General features: G+C 45.2%; 1 protein-coding gene across 1 annotated transcript in view; it reads right to left on the reverse strand.

The window, feature by feature from the left end:
* Nucleotides 1–18,907, reverse strand: part of GALNT17 (polypeptide N-acetylgalactosaminyltransferase 17) — a 133,509-nt gene that overhangs the window by 42,425 nt on the left and 72,177 nt on the right. The window contains exon 6 of the mRNA XM_072353288.1: nucleotides 8,067–8,184. Coding sequence (XP_072209389.1) covers nucleotides 8,067–8,184 — 118 coding nt within the window. The remainder of the gene's footprint in view (nucleotides 1–8,066; nucleotides 8,185–18,907) is intronic.

An 18,907-nucleotide genomic window follows, 5' to 3' on the forward strand; every position in this document is an offset into this window, starting at 1 on the left:
TGAACATGAAATAATAGCTCTGTTATTGCAGCTGTTTCAATGAACAGGTTAGTTCACTTCCCAACGTCTTCTCATATCTTCTGTGCAAACAAGACAAAATAACTCCCCGGAAGGTGGTGAGACACAACAAAATGCAAGAAGGATGTACGTACATCTTAAAGCTACACAAGTTAATCAGTTCACAAAACAGAAACTGTTTGGAGGGAAGAAATGACAGGCAAAAACATTTTCCTCCAACAAAAATAAGGTTGCCTATTTCATTTTGCAGATATTAACCCTTATGGCTCAAGTTCAGCTCTAGAGGGTCCCAATACAGAAAGGCACTTAAGAAGCACTTACATTTAAGCAGCAGCAATATTGCCACAGAAATCAAGAGGACTCCCCAGGTGCTCAAAAGTTGAGCGATTTGCTGGAGCACAGCCTGCGTTGTCAAAGGTGGGATTTCATTTTACTCTACCACTGGCCTCAGCAGCTTCCTGCTCTGGCTGCCTTTAATCAGTCTGGGGAGAAATTGGACTCTGAAAGTATTGCTAAAAGCTCCAATGCAGGGGGAAAAAAAATACAAATATACACTTTCATTCCGTGGTATCTAATACCTGAGTGCCTGAGTTCTTAGGCAAAGCCAAGGAAGCTTTGGTCAGACACCTGAACCCTGACAGGATCTGAGGATGGGATTTGGCTGACAGCTTAATACCAGCTTGCCGTTCAGACGTCAAGCTGTGACATCTCCCACTGCACTGGGACTCCTGGGAAAACCCTGAAGTCAAGGAGATAAATGAAAACCACGCCGTGTTACTGGGGTTAACCACCCTTTAGGCATTACAGCAGCGGTGCACCGCAGCCATTAGATCATCTATGAGGTGATTGTCTTGCTATGAATAATAAATGTAGCACGGGGAAGCAAAAAGTTCACTGCTGTGATAGTACTCGCTCTGCAGGGAGCTCTGCCTGAAAACACAGAGCAACACCTCTGCAGTCTGCACTGAGTAGCACAAGGACACAGAAGACTGAAGGAAAAATGCACTGGGAAACATAAATCATGCCTGGTGGTTTCCATGTTATTCTCCATGATGCACAGGGCAAGTCTCAAGCCATAGCACAACAAGGGAGGTGCATTCAGCACTGGGCTTTTGCTAATCACAAAAGGAAAGAGAAGACTTACCCAAAGGGAGCTTTCTGAAAGCTTTATGAACATAATGGGATGGGAAAAACAAACAAACAACAATTCTCATCCCGGTTTATTATGAGCCTCATTTATTGGTCTGTAATTTCATGTCAATTTCTCTCTTAGTATTTCCCAAACATGCTTTTAGTAAGAAGACAAAGTTCAGTTTGGTTTGGAGCTGGTTTTTAGGAAGACACAAGTGTGCTTTTTGTTTTATGGGGTAATTTATGCTCCAGACATCACAGGCACACACAGAGAGTAAATGTGCTGCTGCTCACCTTGTGTAGTGAAGGCTGAACGAAGAAACCATTGAACTATTGTTTCAGGCACCCAGCAATACTTACAGGACTGCTGTCCTCCAGGGAGCGATGCCATAACATTGCCTTTCAGGGGGCCTAACTTGGCTGCACCTCAGCAGATCCTGAGTGAAGCTGCTGGGCACACAGAGCCAGCTGCACTCTGACTCATGCATCATCCCCCCATTACAGGATTTAGTGCTGGAAATGTGAAGGAGGATGAGAAGGGAGTTTCCAAGTCCAATAAACCAACGTGCTGAGCCTCAAGGAGCCTCCATGGCCACACAGCCTTTGCAGTAGCACTGCTGGCTGCTCTTCACATTGGTTTTCTCCACCCAGGATGATCAGGGTGGGCTCCGGCTCCAGTGCAGTGTTAAACCAAGGCCTGGCAGACCCCTAACTGTGCTTGCCAGCGGCAAACACTGACCCTGCGAAAAATCAGTAGGAAGCTGATGCCTGCCAGTTTCAAGGGAAGATAAGGCACAGCTGAGTCCTAAAATGGATTTCCTCATCCGCCACTCAATCTCATCCACAACACACAGCTCACTGCACGCAAAGAGTTATCATCTTTCCCAGTAAAGATGATCGGTGTCTTCCCGGCATAAAAATCAACTTGTCAGTAAAAACACTAGAATCAAGTGGGGTGAAAAGAGTGGTCCCTTCCCCCTCCATCAGCAGCAGCAGGCAGGGATGACAAATCATTTTCTATCAAGAGGAAAGAGAGAGGCAGGAGCACTGCAGCTGCCTGGCTGCAATTCCCTTCTCCAAGGAGGGACAGCTCTAAAGCGGACGGCACTGCGGCGCTGATCAGAGCTCTGCAGCTCCCGGTACTGAGGGTTACAGCCTGGGTAGGAAATAATCAAAACACGGCTCCATTTCCATGGAGATAAGTTAGATGAAAAAGCATCTGAACAGTTCGGAAAACTACACCGGAGCTTCTTACGAAGCATTTTCAAGCACCTACAGTAAATACGGAGCTGACAATTAAATGCCAAACATAGGATCTGAAGTCACACTTGCACTGATTTCTGCTCTTAAAATAAATGCATGCAGCGATTGGATATTGCTCAGTGGTGGTAATATTTCTTCCGACCGCACAACCATCACTCTGAAGAGCAAAATCAACTTCCCTGGCAGGGATACAGGTACACGTAAACAGACTGTGGCCACGCACAAAGGTAATGCATTACTGGCGTATCACTATTTCTGAAGCTATATTTCTAAGACCTTTACCAAGGTCAGCCCTGCTCTGCCTCTTACTTTCTTCTGAGTTAACTCAATTTTCACTTGGAAAGAGCCCTAAGCCTCAATTTCTAAGTGGATTTTGGTGCCTGGCTGATAAAATACTTTTTAAAAGCTAGTTTTAAGTTCCTATTGTTGGCAGGTTTAGGGCTTTTTGTGCGTTTCTTCTTTTAAATGCTTCCCTCACTTCAGGATTCCCTGGGGCCTTGGAAAGCCCCGTGTTTCACCCAGGTTTGTGCCTCCAGCTTTTCTCATAGAGCTCTGCCCTAAGATTTCTCTCCCCATCCCCTATTGCCAGCGCTCCTCCTGAGCATCCCCCACCACCAACACTTTGGCTGCATCATCAGCATTCACCTGCAGCTCGACCACAGAATAAGCCTGGAGACATCTTGCTTCAAAACCCACCTGTAGGTCAGAACACTGGGCCAATTTGTCCCCTCCACTTTCCAAACAAACCATTTACTGCCGCACGTGTAACTTCATGACTAATTCAATCTCAGCAAAATTAGGTGCAATGGGGAAAAAAAATCCCTGCTCACTACGAGAAACTTGATTCAAACCTAACTACTGCATCTCAGCAAACCCTCACAAGCCTAATAAAGCCTTATGAATAAATTACATGCTTTTCAGCCTTCTATTTTTCAAAGTGATAAAAAATGTAGCAAAGCATCAGCACGGATCTGCCAGACCTGACCAAAACCCCCATCCTGCACCGGAGAAACCATAATTCACAGCCTTGCACTGATGGACGGGGCGGCTCAAAAAGGATTTCAGGTGCTGCCTGCTGTGAGCTGTCTCTGTCTGCACCCAGACTTTAATGCATTAATCAGCAGAACTGAGAGGGAGGCGTTTGAGGATGATCAAAGAAAAAGCCCCAGTGAAACACATTTGGAAAGACAGCAGTAAGCACACGTCGCGGAGTCAAAGCGTGACACGCGGCACTGGATGTCTGCACATTTGGTTGGTGTTATAAAAATAACTTCCATCCTAACAGGGTGTATTTTCAGCCCTTGATGACAGGCACTATTTCGGCATCAGGTTCATGCAAGTGAAAACCTAACCAAACATCCATGCATTCCTGTGCTCCCTGATACACTTGCATCTACCACTCTTCCACTTTAGAGGTTGGGTGTGGGCTGCCCTTTCACCACACAGCCCCGGGGCCAGCAGAGCTATGGATGCTATAATCATACAATCACAGAGTCATAACAGTTGGAAGAGGCCCTTCAAGGCCATCTAATTCAACTCCCCTGTAACAAACAGAGACATCTACAGATCATCAGATGCTCACAGCCTGGTCCAGCCGACCTCAAATGCCTCCAAGGACCAGCGCATCCACCAAGGAGGAGCTGCTTGCTCTAAATACCCACCTACATTCATCTTAACAAAAAGATATAACAGTACTTTTCTGAAAAGCATATACAGAAGAAGTCAAGCTCCCTTGAGAAGCCTAAGTACACCTGGTTGATGGCTTTCCTTTTCTTTTGCATCCAAGGGCCTGACCCTCTCCACATTTCAGCATACAAATAATCACACTCATGTAAACAAAACGGGCTCCTTCATGGATGAAACAGACAAAAGTGCCTTTGTACATTAAAAGGCAATTTAATCTGCCTTAAGAGTTTCCAAAAGAAGAAAGGCTGCACAGGCACGGTACCCTCTGGGAGAGGATCAACATCGTTGCCAATGCATTGGGGTTATTTAGGTGAGTACGTGGCTAAGGGATGAAAGTCTGGCTATTAAGGAAACTACCCCTAACAACAACATGCTCAGTGCTCTCATCGTCCCCATTTGCTTCTCCAAACTCAAATGATTCAGCCCTTACAACTACATGGAGATGCAACTCTGCCTGTTCCATAGACACAACTGTTGGTTTGGGGGCACCAGGACTGGGCTGATGAACTGAGCTGACAAACCTGGGGAAAAGCCTGGGGTTCAAGGGGACACGCTGCTCTTTTCCTCTGGAAATTGGTTTAAAAATCCCAACCCAAGCTTCAGACAAGTTAAAATTCATAATGAAACGTAGCTCAAGTCAGCCACTAAACCTCAAAGGGATCCCCGGATTGTGATTTCCTTAATGAATTCAATAATCGATTCTTACTATACAAATAAGGTGTGGGATGGATCAGCTAATAAGCATTCTTAGTTAATTGCTTTCTTCAAGTGACAATTCGTACAAATGATACCATCAAAGGAGTAATAATATCCTTATTGATTAAATTAATCTCTGAAAGACAACTCAAATGAGTTTAATTAGCAATGCATGACAGTAGCACAAAACACTCTGAAAATAACCTTGTAACCCATCCCAGGCTTGAAATCATGGCAACGGTCACGCAACAGCCCTTTGCATCTTTATTCCAACAGACACTCACAATTTTACGGAGCATCTTTAGCGAATGTCTGTGACTAACCATGAAAATCCATGAAGCCCTTTGTGCACAGAGACAGTGAGGTGCTGCAGGAGCAGCCTGCCTGTGTTGTCATTCGGTCCTTAAAAGCCAGGTCCACAAACGGGCTTAAAATGAAAACCTTCGATGAAAGGAGGAGGTCAAAATGGTCAAATGGAGTCAATGGGGATGCAGGGCAGCACCAGTGCTTTCGAGATATAAGAATTAGGCACTGGGTTCACAAAATCAGAGGAGGAACCTGCTCAGGGAAGCAATGGGTTGAAGAGATTGGGTGAAAGCTTGGATTTAGGAGCAGTTATTAGCTCTGGTGCCTGGGGCATGTGCTCCAAGGATGGGCAGTGGGCTCTCAGTGAGACAGAGGCCTTAAGCTGCACCAGGAGCTCTTATAATTCGATTGCAAGGCACACTTTGGAAAACAAAAAAATGCACTGAAAAACTCTCTGTTGAAATATTAGACTACACCGCCCAGCTTAGCAAAGACTTCTGAGCTCTCAGCCAAGAAAAGGGGAATTAAGAGTTGATTCTGCCTCAGGAAGTGAAGCAGTGGACATCAGGGACAAGAGGAGAGAATAAGCACAGCATTCTGGAGACACTCCAGTGTGATAAAAGAAAAGACAATAATACAAAGAACAACATGTGCCCCATGTCGGGGCCAACGCTACCCCGTGAGCAGAACAAGAACCTGCCTAGGGCTACAATACGCTTAATGGCTTTATTATTAACTGAGCAACCCAAGGATGCTCCCCAGCACATAAGGGAGAGCAGTGAGCCCGGAGCTACTTCATGAATGTGAGTAACGGGGTTTGGGTTTGTTCTCATTGAGATGACCAAAAGCAGCAACTGAAAGCACAAATATTCCCCTGCGCAAAGACTCAATGCAACAGATATAAATTCATGAGACTCTCACATAGCAGCAAGCCTTGGCCGTTCCAGGTTAGGACATTCCAACCTCCTCAATTATTTATTGCATTTTGTCATTCAGATTACTTACCTTTAATTTCAGCATTAAAAATTGTGCTAAAATTCAGCAAAAACCTTGTGGCTTTGCCTGAAGTGCTGTAATCTTTCCATTTTGTCCTCAGAGCCCCGATGGGTTTATTATCTCATTTTTGTTCTTTGAGCATTATTTGTTTTAATACAGGAATAATATGTTCTTAAAATTGCCACGGTTCTCAGAATGGAATTTGCGTCACCATCAAAACAGAAATAAATCCTTTCTGCACATATTTTTCATCCGAGAATCACTACAACAAACATGGAAGCACCAAATTGCTTCTCCGACTGCAGCCAAAACAAACAAACAAAAACAGCATTAAAAAAGCCTCGACGTTTTATATTCAAATTGAACCTTCAGAAAAAGACTTGGTTCCATCAGAGTTACGCACTGCTGACGATGTGGGATGGTTGTTACAGACCCCGGCCATGGAGGGCTGCAGGCAGGTGGGAAAGGGCTGACGGTCCTTGCAATTGCAAACAGAGCATCTACAAAAGCTCTCCCCTCCACATCAACTACCTGACAAAGGCCAACATACGTTACATGGCATCACCGTGCCAAGAACTCCCAGTTGCCCAAAGGAGTCACTTGTACCGATTTAGTTAGGGATATTTGAAAATAATGCCTAAAAAGGTAGATTTCCTAAATATTTTGTCTATCAAAATCACCAACACCTTTAAAGTCTTGACCAGAACATGCAGTGCACGCGTGTGCAAGAAGCAGGGAAACACACAGGCTGCAAACACAAGCCTGGGTGAGTCACTGGGATAAGAAAGGAAGAGAGGGATTATCGTTTTCCAGAAGGATGTTTACTGCGTGGTTCTAAAGAGTTCAGCACGTGCAAAAGAAGATGACATATGTTCACCAGTTGTCCCTGAGACATCGTCTTATTTTTCTAGTTAGGAAGCCAATCTTCCATGAAATCCCCCCAAAACGTAACAGATGGGTTAAATTATTAATTGTGAGAAGTTCCACAGTGATGATATTAAAAAAAAACCCATAGATAAACAAATTAGGGTAGTCACAAGAGAGGCTTAGTTTGGAGCTGGATCTCTCTGGACCCCAGAAGCGAGTTGCATGATGATGTACAATAAACCACTTCATATGGAGAAGAGCTATGTGGCATATTTAAAGCCTTTAATTTCTGCTCCCTTGTTTAAATGAGATTATTGCTCCCTGTAGCCAATAACAATAGATTTTTGTTTAAGTTTCTTCTGATTTGCCAGCAAAGTGAATATCCTCTGGTAAATCTATGAACCGAACAATGATTTTTCATTCTTACAGCAGCACAGTCAATTCAATTTTCCAGCAGTAAGTCTCAAGTCTCTCCCCATCAGCCTGTTAACGCACGAGTACCGTACTCTAAACCATGCCTGGAAAAACCTCTGCAGACTTTTCCATCCCAAGTTGCTTCCGAACACTGAATTCATTGCTTATGAATCACTTCACTGTATGTACACATTTGAATCACTAAACCCCGTCTAATGTTGTACACAGTAATCAAGTGACGCTGTCACAGTAGATGCTGTAACGAGGAACGTCTCGTGGATTTATTGAGGGAACTCTAAAAACATGGCTGTTAGTGTTTTGCTTTTGAAAGCATGCTCTGCCTGCTTAAGGACACGTTTTATTTGCAGCTGCTAAACGCTTCTGTGATATTTTCATGCACCACATCTTCCTGATATACTCACAAGGGTCCCACTGCCTCCCCACATCATCTGATATGGCTGAGACCAACCAACGCGACAGCTTGACCAAGGTCAGTTTATATTGCCCCTCAAAATTGCTCTCGCCCCTAATAACAGGTTATCATCACCTTCAAAGTCAAATATAAATTCTTTACAGCAAACCAACAGTTCACCTGAAACGTTTTAGTGACTGTGTTAACCTGCTGAGGTTTTGCTTTTGGCTCCTTAAGTAACGCTAGGTGAGATTCTGCTCACAGCAGTGGCACAAACCTTGATGCCGAGCTCTATGTTCTCCCCTCCATACACGTCCATCCCGGGATCGAGGAGCCCAATCTCTCCAAAGAACTTCCTGTGCACAACAAAGGAGCAACCGATCATCGCTGGCGTCCTGTATGAAACAAAGAACAACAGAAACATGAGCAACACGACCAAAAAAACAGGAGAGGTCCTACCAATACCAATGACATCAGCGTAGCAGCAGAAAGATAGAGGGAAAACTCAGTGTCAGGGGTTAATTTATAATAACCATGCAATTTCAAGGACAGGATAGATAGCGGTGTTTACTAAGCACCCCTGCTGCCACTTGCCCAGAAACCAGCCCTCCCTCGTTGCTTTGCAAAATGCTGGATTGCATCTCCATCTCCATCTGAAAGAGCTTCCCTGAGAGGAGGATGCTGTTCTCATCTCTGCAAGCTGAGATCACGTTTGGGGGCATTTTGTGAGTGGTTAAACACTTGTGACCCCGTCCGTAAAATTACACTTTGCTACAGAGCACGGCACCGAACAAAACCGTATCATTATGCCCTCGCTGCTTGGGGATACACTAATCTGTTGTGGTTATGGAATGCAGACAGCTTACCCCCCAGGATATTTTCTGCATTAAAATAGAAATATAAAAACCATTTGCTCCTTTAACTTGCTTTCGTTTGAAACCATGCTCTAAAGAAAAAGCGACACAAGTATCCAATTGGAGGGATCAGCAGGGAGGAGATGAGGAATTCTCCAGGTTAAGGCTTGCCAAGGTTCTGCCATTTGCTCAGGATCCCTCCTGCCCACACCAAGCAAAGAAAACGATGATGCTTTGAGCAGGGAGGACCATAGAGGACAGCTGGGCCACCACCTCTACGGCCTGAGGACCTCGTGTGACCTGGAGAAGGCCTGCATGGTAAGGGGTTGCACACGTCTGGAAACTGCATTCACTTAGAAAAGCACAATTTCTGGAGGAAACTTGGTTTTGAGGTAGAAAAGGGGAAACAAGATGTTAGATTTTAAAGACAGCCTCCCAGCCTCCCTGGCTCGAAGCACAGCTCATGGGCAATCTGTGCTGTGGAGCACACTGAAGGCTGAGCCAAGCAAGCAGCAACTGCAGATGAGGAAAACATCCTCAAATGTACCCAAATGTGGCTCACAGGATCAGGCCCTGCCATCCACACCTCACAACATACCCACGTCTGCCAGAGGAGCCACGGATGGAGAGCTAAAGCCACTTAAGTATTATTATTTATAGGCATTTTAATACTTTTAATAGACCGGTAGAGCAGCTGAATGCTGCTGCCATATTAAATGAGTCAGCATCAGAATCCATCAGAGGGGTTTTTCCAATAGATTTTGTCCCTGACAGCCAGCTCACTCTTCCTCCCCATAAGCAATGTAATGCTTCACGATGCGCTGCCATTCAAGCACTTAAGATTTCCATTTTCCTGCTTTATTTGTAGCGAGCTGCCATTACTAGAACCAATTCTTTCTGAAATGGTAAGCACATTAGAGATGCCCAATCTAATAGCTCCGTTCTCCTAGATCACCTGCTGCAATTAAACAGAAGTTGTTCTGGTTTTATACAGAGCAGCCTCAACCCAGCCCATGGGGAACAGAGGCAGAGGACAGAAAGACCTCACACAAAGCAAGCAAAGCTTGCTCCCTCAAGCAATACAAATTAAGTGCTACATTCTTCTTTGTAACAATGCCTCCATATTAAATAAATGAGAATCAAGCGACGCTCAACTATTTAAATAAAAACACCATTTGATTTGGCAGCAAATCCTTCAAAAAGGTGGACGCTTACAATAACGGATAGCCCATCCGCCACCAAATTACGGCCTGCAGACAAAGAGCTGATAAAGCCTCTTGTTCTTCTGCCCCTTAATTAAAAGCATTAACACAGTTTGGTTTTAAAAATCACACAGCTCAGCTCAGCTCAATGCATTTGCTCGTCCCAATAGCTGCGCTCTCTTTAATGAGGGAGGAAAAGCAGAATTTGGCAGAAAAGGATGAACAGAAACGTTCAGCACAAATGTTGGTTTCGCATCCAGAAATCCACAGCGTCAGATCCTTGCCATTATTTCTGTTGGCTCCTCTGTACTGCAAGTGATGGAAGGTCAAGAAGAGCAGCTTTTATGAAATATCCTCAGCATGAATCTCTAAATAAAGATGAAGAAGATACGGGGGGAAACATTTATCCCAGTCTATTAAGTTACGGGAATGGTCTTCCTTTCTTTAGCACGCAGTTACCATCCGATGATTAAGAAGCCTCAAGCCCGATTGCTTCTTCAATTCAAGGAAATTAATTTTTCTACACAATCAAATCTTGCTTCCAATTTTATGATAAAGCGCAAATTATAAAATATGTAGAAAAAAAGATACTAAAAAAAAAACAGAATTGGTGGTCACACAGGTGCAGGAAGGCTGAGACCAGGATCTGCTTTAATAACAAACTTCAGGTCATCAATTCCAGAAGTCTGCAGTAACAAAGGTGCTGGAGCACCAGGGCAGCTGCAGGAAGCCATCACCAACAGTGCACGAGATGCCCATCCCAGCAGCCCCAATGTCACGGATGAAGTGCCTCTTGGAAGCAGAAATATATATTGCTTCTGCCTCCCACAGAGGGGCTTCTACGTGCACTTACCGAGTGAGGCAGGAGCCAGGCTCTCAGCTTCCCCTCAGTGCCTGTGTAATGGTGTGGGCTGATAAAAGCTGGATGTCTTTCAAGAGAATGCAATAAAATTTCTAGGAAGGAAAGGCATTTTAGCCCACAGCAGCGTACCTTGCTTAATATCATCCCCAGGATGGCATCTGCAATAGTTGTTTCTTGAATAATTCTAGCTTCCCTGCCCCAGTGACCTTGTTTAATTGCCTGTTTCAAATGGGTTTATTTTCCCGCTGTTGCTAAGTACTATGGAGTCTGTGGAACAAATTAAAAATAAAGAGATATCACATAAAAGAGATGCTGGAGTAAATGCCTTCTCTGCATTTACAGGGGATGAATACGACTTTAACTTTTAATGACACAGAAGCTGTGAAAATGATGCGTTTTTGGAAATATCTGTTCTGTCTGCCATGTCACCTTGCCTGAGATCCATCTGACTTTGTTGCTGCTGTACGGCTGCTCCCATTCCCACGTCGAGAAATGACTCACCCAGGACCTCAGACAAGGCGCTCAGCCTCTCTGTATCTCATCTACCAGATGAGCCCAATACCTACATGGCCTTCAGAAGTAGCATTTATAAATCACTTGGGTAACTTCTGCATTGGATCTGCTGAATTAACTACCACTGTTGTCATGCATTGCCAGACCCCTCCCAAACCAAACTTACCTGAAGTCAACTGCACTGGCAGCTAACAACCTTACAAGTAAGAAACCACACAGTCTGCTGCTTCAAGTCCTGCTTTAGGCCACCAGCAGCAATGAAAGCCATGTGCAGGCCCTGATAGTGCCTGTGGTGTGTTAAGATATGGCGTGCGAATGTAAAGCAGATTTATATTACCCATCCAAGCTTCTGGACTCCAACCTAATCGAAAAATTTCACCTGCTGCATTAAAAACTGCTGCCAAGGTCATTACCTAAAAGCGTTTTCTGTCCTTGCCTATTGTGCAAAAACCCAGGTTGGCCCAACACTTCAGATTACAGGATGCCAGAAAGTCCAACTCCGTGCTCCCATTTCCTCCAGCGCTTCTAGCAAGGCATTCCATGCAAACATCTGTGCTGCTAAGACAGTCAAAATGTGCATGTGCAGGCAGTAACAGCCCCCAACTGTATTTTACCAGCTGATCTGCAGTTCCATCCCCAAAGAACTCCCCGGACCTGCATCAATGGTGCTATGCTGATATGCAATTGCAATTACAGACTTCTCCCTTGAGATAAACTGAAAAGATGGTTCTCCTTTGTAGCTGGCTTAATGGCAGCTGCAGAGCTATTCCCGGAGACAGAAGCACTCATGGGGAAAACCAGCCTTACCCACTTGGAGAGCCCCTGGCCTGCAGTGATGAGCCACAGTGCCTGCCCAGAACGTGGGGAAAGAAGGTCCCACAAGGCACTGTAGCACAACTGCATGCAAGCAAACGTTGGTATGCTGGGGTGCTGACCCTAATGGTCACCCATTTATCCACAAGAGTAAAACTGGGGGAAATAACAGTAATCCCTCAAAGTGATTTAGTAGGGACAGACACAAAGGAAAGGCCACACGGGCTCAGAGTTGGAGGCTGAGATAAAACAGAGCATGATTCTCATACATACACCGGCTCAGGTTGGAGGTCACTGAAAAATATGTACAAAAATAGCAAGAAAGATACTTTCCTGTCTGGAAAGCTATTGCATATCAACATGGAATACAAAGGAGGGCACAGATTAGCACGGAAGAAAAGTCAAAAAGCACAGTTTCTAGTTAACCTGGTTCTACTTTCCTACGTGACTGGTCCCCTGAAGGTCTTCAACTCAAATCACATCTTGGAACTGCTCGTTTGTTTTACTTGCAGAGACAAAACAGCTCCCTAACTGCTGTGCAGCCACTACAGCCAGAACTAACTGGGAAGCCACACTCTAACATTTAGCAGGTTTGTTAGTAGGATGGTGAGAAGGACCAACAGGTGCCTTGAAGACAAAGCCAGACCCTCCATGGTGGGAGCATCAGATAATAAAATTTGGAGAGAGCTTTTCCATTGGAGAAGCCACAAAAGCAGTGGCCATGGTGGTGGCCATGGGACAGGCACTCCAGGGCATCCCTAAGCATCCTACAGTTTCAGAAGTGTTTGGATAATGCTCTCAGGCACAGGGTTTCAGTTTCGGGTGGTCCAAGTGTGGGGCCCAAAGTTGGGCTTCATCCTCGCAGCTCCCTTCCAACTCAACTATTCAATGAGAAATCCAGGTGCTCAGCCACAAAGCCTTGTCTGCAATAGGAAAACAGAGTCTGTATCTCCTTCAGTTAAACCTTGCCAACCAACATGAAATAAAATTGCACCAAATAAAGCAGCTCTCAGTTTTCAGCTGAGCTGGGAGGTGAAAGCAAATCATAGCTCTTACCCCTGCTGTGCATCCCCACGCTGCACATGGGAAAGCTGCTCCTATTTAACACAAGGTATGGATGGCGAGCGCACACCTTTTAAAGATTCATCAGCAGAAGGTCACGGTCCTTTCCTGTTATTGACTATCAGTCACCTTTTCAATGCAAGTGGGAAGTGCCCTCCTGAACAGCTTATTCGGGAGTTTTCAGTCTCACGTGAACTTTTCATTAAAAGGTTAGTGTTTATATATGCAAATCAGACCTAGTTATTCTAGGCTAGAAGCAGCACTCCCTGGGGCAACGTCAGGAACTGGCTTCAAAGTTTCACCTGAAGAAGACTCAAACCTCCTCCCTGCTAATTGGCAGTGACCGAAATCCACCTCGTCGAGCAGAGCAGAACAGGAGATGCCTTCATCAGTTGTCCAGGATGCTCGGATTTAACACACAGAGAGAGGCATCGAACACCTTTAAACTGTTTGCCAGTTCTTCAAGGAGACAATGCTTTATAGACAGCTCCAGACATAAGGATTTGCATTTGCACTGCTTCCAAAACCCCACTGGCAGGAGGGCACACAATGCTGGGACTCCACCTGCGTGAAGCTGAAAGCTTTTTTTGTTGTTATTTCCTCCAACCTGATCTTTCAGCACTTCCGACCCCTGAGTTACTGCAACAAAATATAACAAAACAGCTGCAGGAGAAGTAAAAAAATACAAAATAATAATAAAAAACCAAATGTTTACCCTTAATAGCAGCCAGGACGGAGGGCAGAGGCCGCAGGCCTGCTTGCCCATGCTCACTTCATATGATACCTATCCTAATCCCAGCTGCTTTCAAATGGGACCACAGCCCTTTGCTTGCTATTGGTAATAAATGCAATGCAACTGTGACTTCATCTCCTTCCACTGTTGCTAAACTGCTAATTAAATGATAATTACTTTTAGATGTAATATGTATAACTAACAGGCACTTAACAGGAACGTGTTATTTACTTTTCTTTTTTAATGTGAATATACTTTTTCTCAAGGGCAGCAAAGCAGCTGACGTTCACTTGTGTTTCTCTTCTCCAGGCTGCAGAGAACAAAATGCACAGGTAAACCCATCTCTCACCTTGGCTGAGCCACAGCTCCCAGCCCAGCTCAGCAGCAGGATGTGCCTGGGACTGAAGGATCAGGGCTGGAGGTCTGAGCTGCCAAACTGAGTCCTTCAGTACCCACAGCAGGACTTCTGCAGCATGTTGTGTCCTGGCCTATGACCAAGAATGGCAGAATCAGCACACCCCAATTAATTTACTGGGCTCCCATGTCTTAGCAAACCCTCCCCAGGGGCTCTATGCTCAGCTGCTCCTAATGCAGAGGCAACAAGAGGAATGAGCTCAGCACAGAAACATGAGCCACAGCCGCTTTCTTCCCAACCACAGCTGCAGGAGGCTGTGCCACCACCCTATCTATTACACAAAGAACATCTGCACTGATCGGCATGTATGCAGATAGCAGAAGAAACTGCAGTCCTACAGGAAAACTGAGATAAAGCGGTGACGGTACGAAATCTGGGCTTATAGGGTGTGGATGTGAGCATCATTCAAGAGCAAACCTCCTCCTTTTGAGTCTGAAATAGCACAGAATCACACAATCAGTAAGGGTGGAAAAGACCACTAAGGTTATTTCATCCAACCACTAATCCATCTCAATGGAGCCTCATCAAGAAATGGCCCTGATTTCCTCCAGGCACTCCAAAGTATCTCCTAAACCTCAATTCCTCCTAAATGCTAAACTAAAGGCACTGTGCAAAGTCTTCATTGGCTGATGATGGAGCTCTTCATGACAAATTAGTTCTGCTCGGGCCCTTGTTGCTTTCTGATGTACCGCCGTAATGGATACTGAAGTTAAAGATTCAGGAGACAGACGTTATTGGGAATTTCACAGATATTTCTGCGGACGGAATTCAGGTAAACGTGTTTACATTCGCTACAGGCTGCTACTAAGAATAGGGACATGAATAATGGTTATTGACAGATGGAGCAGTTTCACTTTGTGGGTAAATGAGAGTGCGCTGAAATAGCCCTGTAAGCACCTCAAAGGAGCTGAGTAACGCGTTTATTTTGACAAGTATTTGATAGGAGCCCATTCGCAGGGAGGGCAGCTCTCAGGTTTAACTTACCCTTCACGCATCCACGGCACAGAAGCACAATTCCTAAGAAACATAACAGATACATTTTGTGCCTCCAGCATTTAATAGTAAATGTCATTCTCATCTCTCAAGCGCCGGGGGTTTATTTTAAACACCGAGTGAAGCAGATAGAAAAGAAAAATGAATACGGGAAGAACTGTATCAAAATGGAAAAGCAAGGTCAGGAAAAATGATTGCCAGGTGAGGAAATTCAGAGGTGCGGAGGCAGTTTTGGACTCACCCCCATTTGGATTAGAGCAGATCTAGCCATTCAGAAATCAGATGTCCCCACGCTTACAAAGGGATTTAACCAAACTGCTTGCTTAAGGGCCAGGCAACTCGGGGCCATCAGTTACAAAAGCAGAAATCTCTTTCAATCCCCAGCTGCCTTTATCACCCCCGAATGATCTGTGAAAATGTTAAGGCTCCAGACATCTCCTCCCATACCTGTACACGAGCTGGGGACCACAACTGAAGCAAGAGCACGGTGGCATGAGGCAGCACAGACCACAGAGAAAGCAATGAAAGCAATGCACTGCATTGAAATCAGAGCCAGTTAATCCAAAATCCCAACCACACTGCTTTTTCTTTTCTGCATGGAACATCTGGGTTCGTGCAGCTCCTTGGTGGCAAAAGTTCACCTTCAATGTATCTAAAAAATAGAAGCGCTTGAATTATGTGTTGCTCGCATAAAAGGCAGCACACATCATCAGCCAGCTTGCACTCTCTGGCTCCTGGTAATTAGGTATCTGTGCAAAATGGGATGAATGGGCTCAGCCATGTGTAAAATCAGCATCAGCCGAAGAAGAACCGGACCTGACCACGAGCCAAGATCTTGCCTGTACGCTTAACTCAAAACATGGTGGGAGCTCATTTGAAGTAGACATCCTCAGGACGTAAATTAAACACAGAACACAAGTCCTTCCCCTTCAGACTGCTGTCCTGAAGAATACATAACATCGTATGTTTGAATACATAAGAATACATAAACACGAATGTTTGTTTGGTGCCCTGGAAGGTGTATCCTTCCTTTCAGGTCCTGGAAGGCCATTATAGGGTCCCCCCCAGAACCTTCTCTCCTCCTTGCAGACAGGATCTGCAGTTTGCCCTGGCAGTCCTCCAGCACAACGCAGGCTTGAAACAAATCAAGACTTGGTGATTGAATCCACGGTCTGGAAAAAAAAGCTGGAGGAGTGGATGTTAGCATCTGAACTGCTGGAAAGGAAGTCAGACGAGAAGGGAAGCTTTATCAGCAGATTGTCTGAGAAGTCTTGCAAACCCAATAGGAATCCAACCAAAGACTGCTGAACCAAACCGAGAGCTGCAGTGAGTTCACACTGTCAGGATGCGCTTCGTGCCTTCTGATCCACACAGCTGATTGCTGGAGAAATGGGTATCAAGTTCAACTGCAGTTTTAAAGCATCTTTGCAGAGGCTTCTTGCCTGTGCAAGATTAACAGCAGGAAGGAAAGACAAAATCTAAAGGCATGTGCTAGGAATTGCTGCCAGTTTTATCACATGGAGCAAGAATTATTCCCTCTCTTTATATAGAGCACCACATGCCAGAAGAGCCCAAAGCACTCTCACTCTGATTTTTCTTTTAATCAGAAAGAAAACATGTGGAATTCAACAGTCTGAGGAAGGACCACAGAAATGCAGGAGAAGAAAGGAAAGCTTTAACCCCCTATTTGGCTGCCAGACCTCTTCCTTCAGCAGGTGAGGAAGGAGGCTGCTGCCATATTAGAAGGGCAATCAACAGCATGAAGCAAACAGCAAAACCAAATGCTTTTGAAGCAGTGGGGTAACCTGCGTGTAACCTACAAAGGACAAGTGCTGCAATGAAAAGGTTCCTAATCGGTACGTGAAAATTCATCCAAACACTTCAACATTGATGCTATACTGAATAACCTCCTTACTGATGGGCAGCTCTACTGTCCCTGCTTCCACTGAGAGGAACAGATCTGATATTTTGACATTTCGTAGATTAAATTGGGGATGGCAGAAGAATTTAAGCTGAATGAAGAAAAGCATTTAAACCCTCATTGATGTTCACAATGTAGTTCAGTGATTTTTGCCTAGCAATTTTCAAAGAGCAGAAATAAAGACTCTGGTCTTCGTGCAAGCCGTCTTGACTTCAGTAATATGTTTTCAATTAGAAGATGGCTAAGTGAATGAAGCCCAGAGCACGTATTTTCCATAGGATTGCTGCTTACTTTTGGTCCTTGTGTAGGCTCCAATGGAGCAAAAGCCCTAAGCACGTCCTTGGCACTGACCATGAGTAGCTCCAACAGCTCCAGATCCCCACTTCCCTCCTGCTCGGCACTTCATTGAGACCCAAAGCAGCTTGTTGTCATTAGTACTCATGAAAACACTTCCATCCGGACCTTCTGTAGAACTTCCCATCCCCTAACAGCTATTAAGAGAGCAAGCAAATACACACATACAGCTTCAATTTTCAGTAATCCCACCCATACCATGAAACTTCAGCCCTAAATCTGGAGCCTGAGAGAGCTTCCTTTCCTTTCGTGGCTACTCATGCCATGACACCACGAGGAGGGCTGAGCTGCCTACCAAAGAAATGCATTTTAGCTTCTTACATTCAGCTACAGCCAAAAGCCCATTTCCCTCACCTTGGCTCTTCTCCACACTTGAAAATACAACAAGCCAAATAAAAATAGAGGCAGATGGCCGGCGCCAAGCTGAGGCAGTTGCAACCTTTGCCTTAATCATTCCCTGTACAAAAATGGCATCTGTGTCTGTAGGACACAACAGCTCTGCCCTTCAGCATCTGCAGGAGCTCCGGCCACTGAGTGTCCATGAGCAAGGTGATTTACGTTCTCCAGTTCCCATGCTGCCTGTGAAGAGTTAAGAGCCTGAAGTTATCTTCAAAGAAAACCTCCAATCACCCCCAAAACGTCCAAGTCCTGAACTGCAAGCACCGAGTTCCCATCCCAGCCCTCCCAGGCGGTTTGCAGGGCAGCACCCTCTCTCACACATAGGAGCTTCCCAACAATTTTTCTGCACAGCAAAATCTGATCCATGCACTCGATGTACCCAACAAACAACTCCTGAGCACTGCCTGCAGCAAATCGGCCTGCTCACATCCATGCACATTTGCAGAGATCACAAACAAATCCAGGGCTTCATCCCACATCTCACCTCCCAGAGCTAAATGAAAATCCAGCCCTGCTGGAGCACAGCTATTGCTGCATGTTGCCTTTCCACGTGCCCCAGAGTCTCCAGGGCTGCATTTGAACCACACTGAGAGGATGCAAGGTCCAGAACTCAGCAGCATTAGCCTGGGATTTAAAGCATCTGTGTTAGTTTTTGTTTTGTTGGGTTTGTTTTTTTTTTCCCCTCCCCATTAATTTAATTTGACAGAGAATAGCAGGAAGGCCTCTGGCTCCCGGGTGAGCAAAGTGGATTAACAGCAGGAATTTTAAAGGAAGCTGAAACTAAACAGGGCAGAGAGGCCAGTGCCAAGGCTCAGAGCCCTGCATGCCTGCTAACAAGGCAGAGCTTCCTCATCCCACCCAGCTCTCTGTGTCCTGCGTGTTATAATGAGATTACTTTCATGCTAACTTGGAACTCTTCTGCTCCAGCTTCTCCTTTTTGCTTTATTTAGACCATTCTGACTGGAGAATTAACACACAGCGCCTTCCAAGGAAGGTC

The sequence above is a fragment of the Excalfactoria chinensis genome, chromosome 19 (genome assembly GCF_039878825.1).
Source record: "Excalfactoria chinensis isolate bCotChi1 chromosome 19, bCotChi1.hap2, whole genome shotgun sequence".
Lineage (NCBI taxonomy): Eukaryota > Metazoa > Chordata > Aves > Galliformes > Phasianidae > Excalfactoria > Excalfactoria chinensis.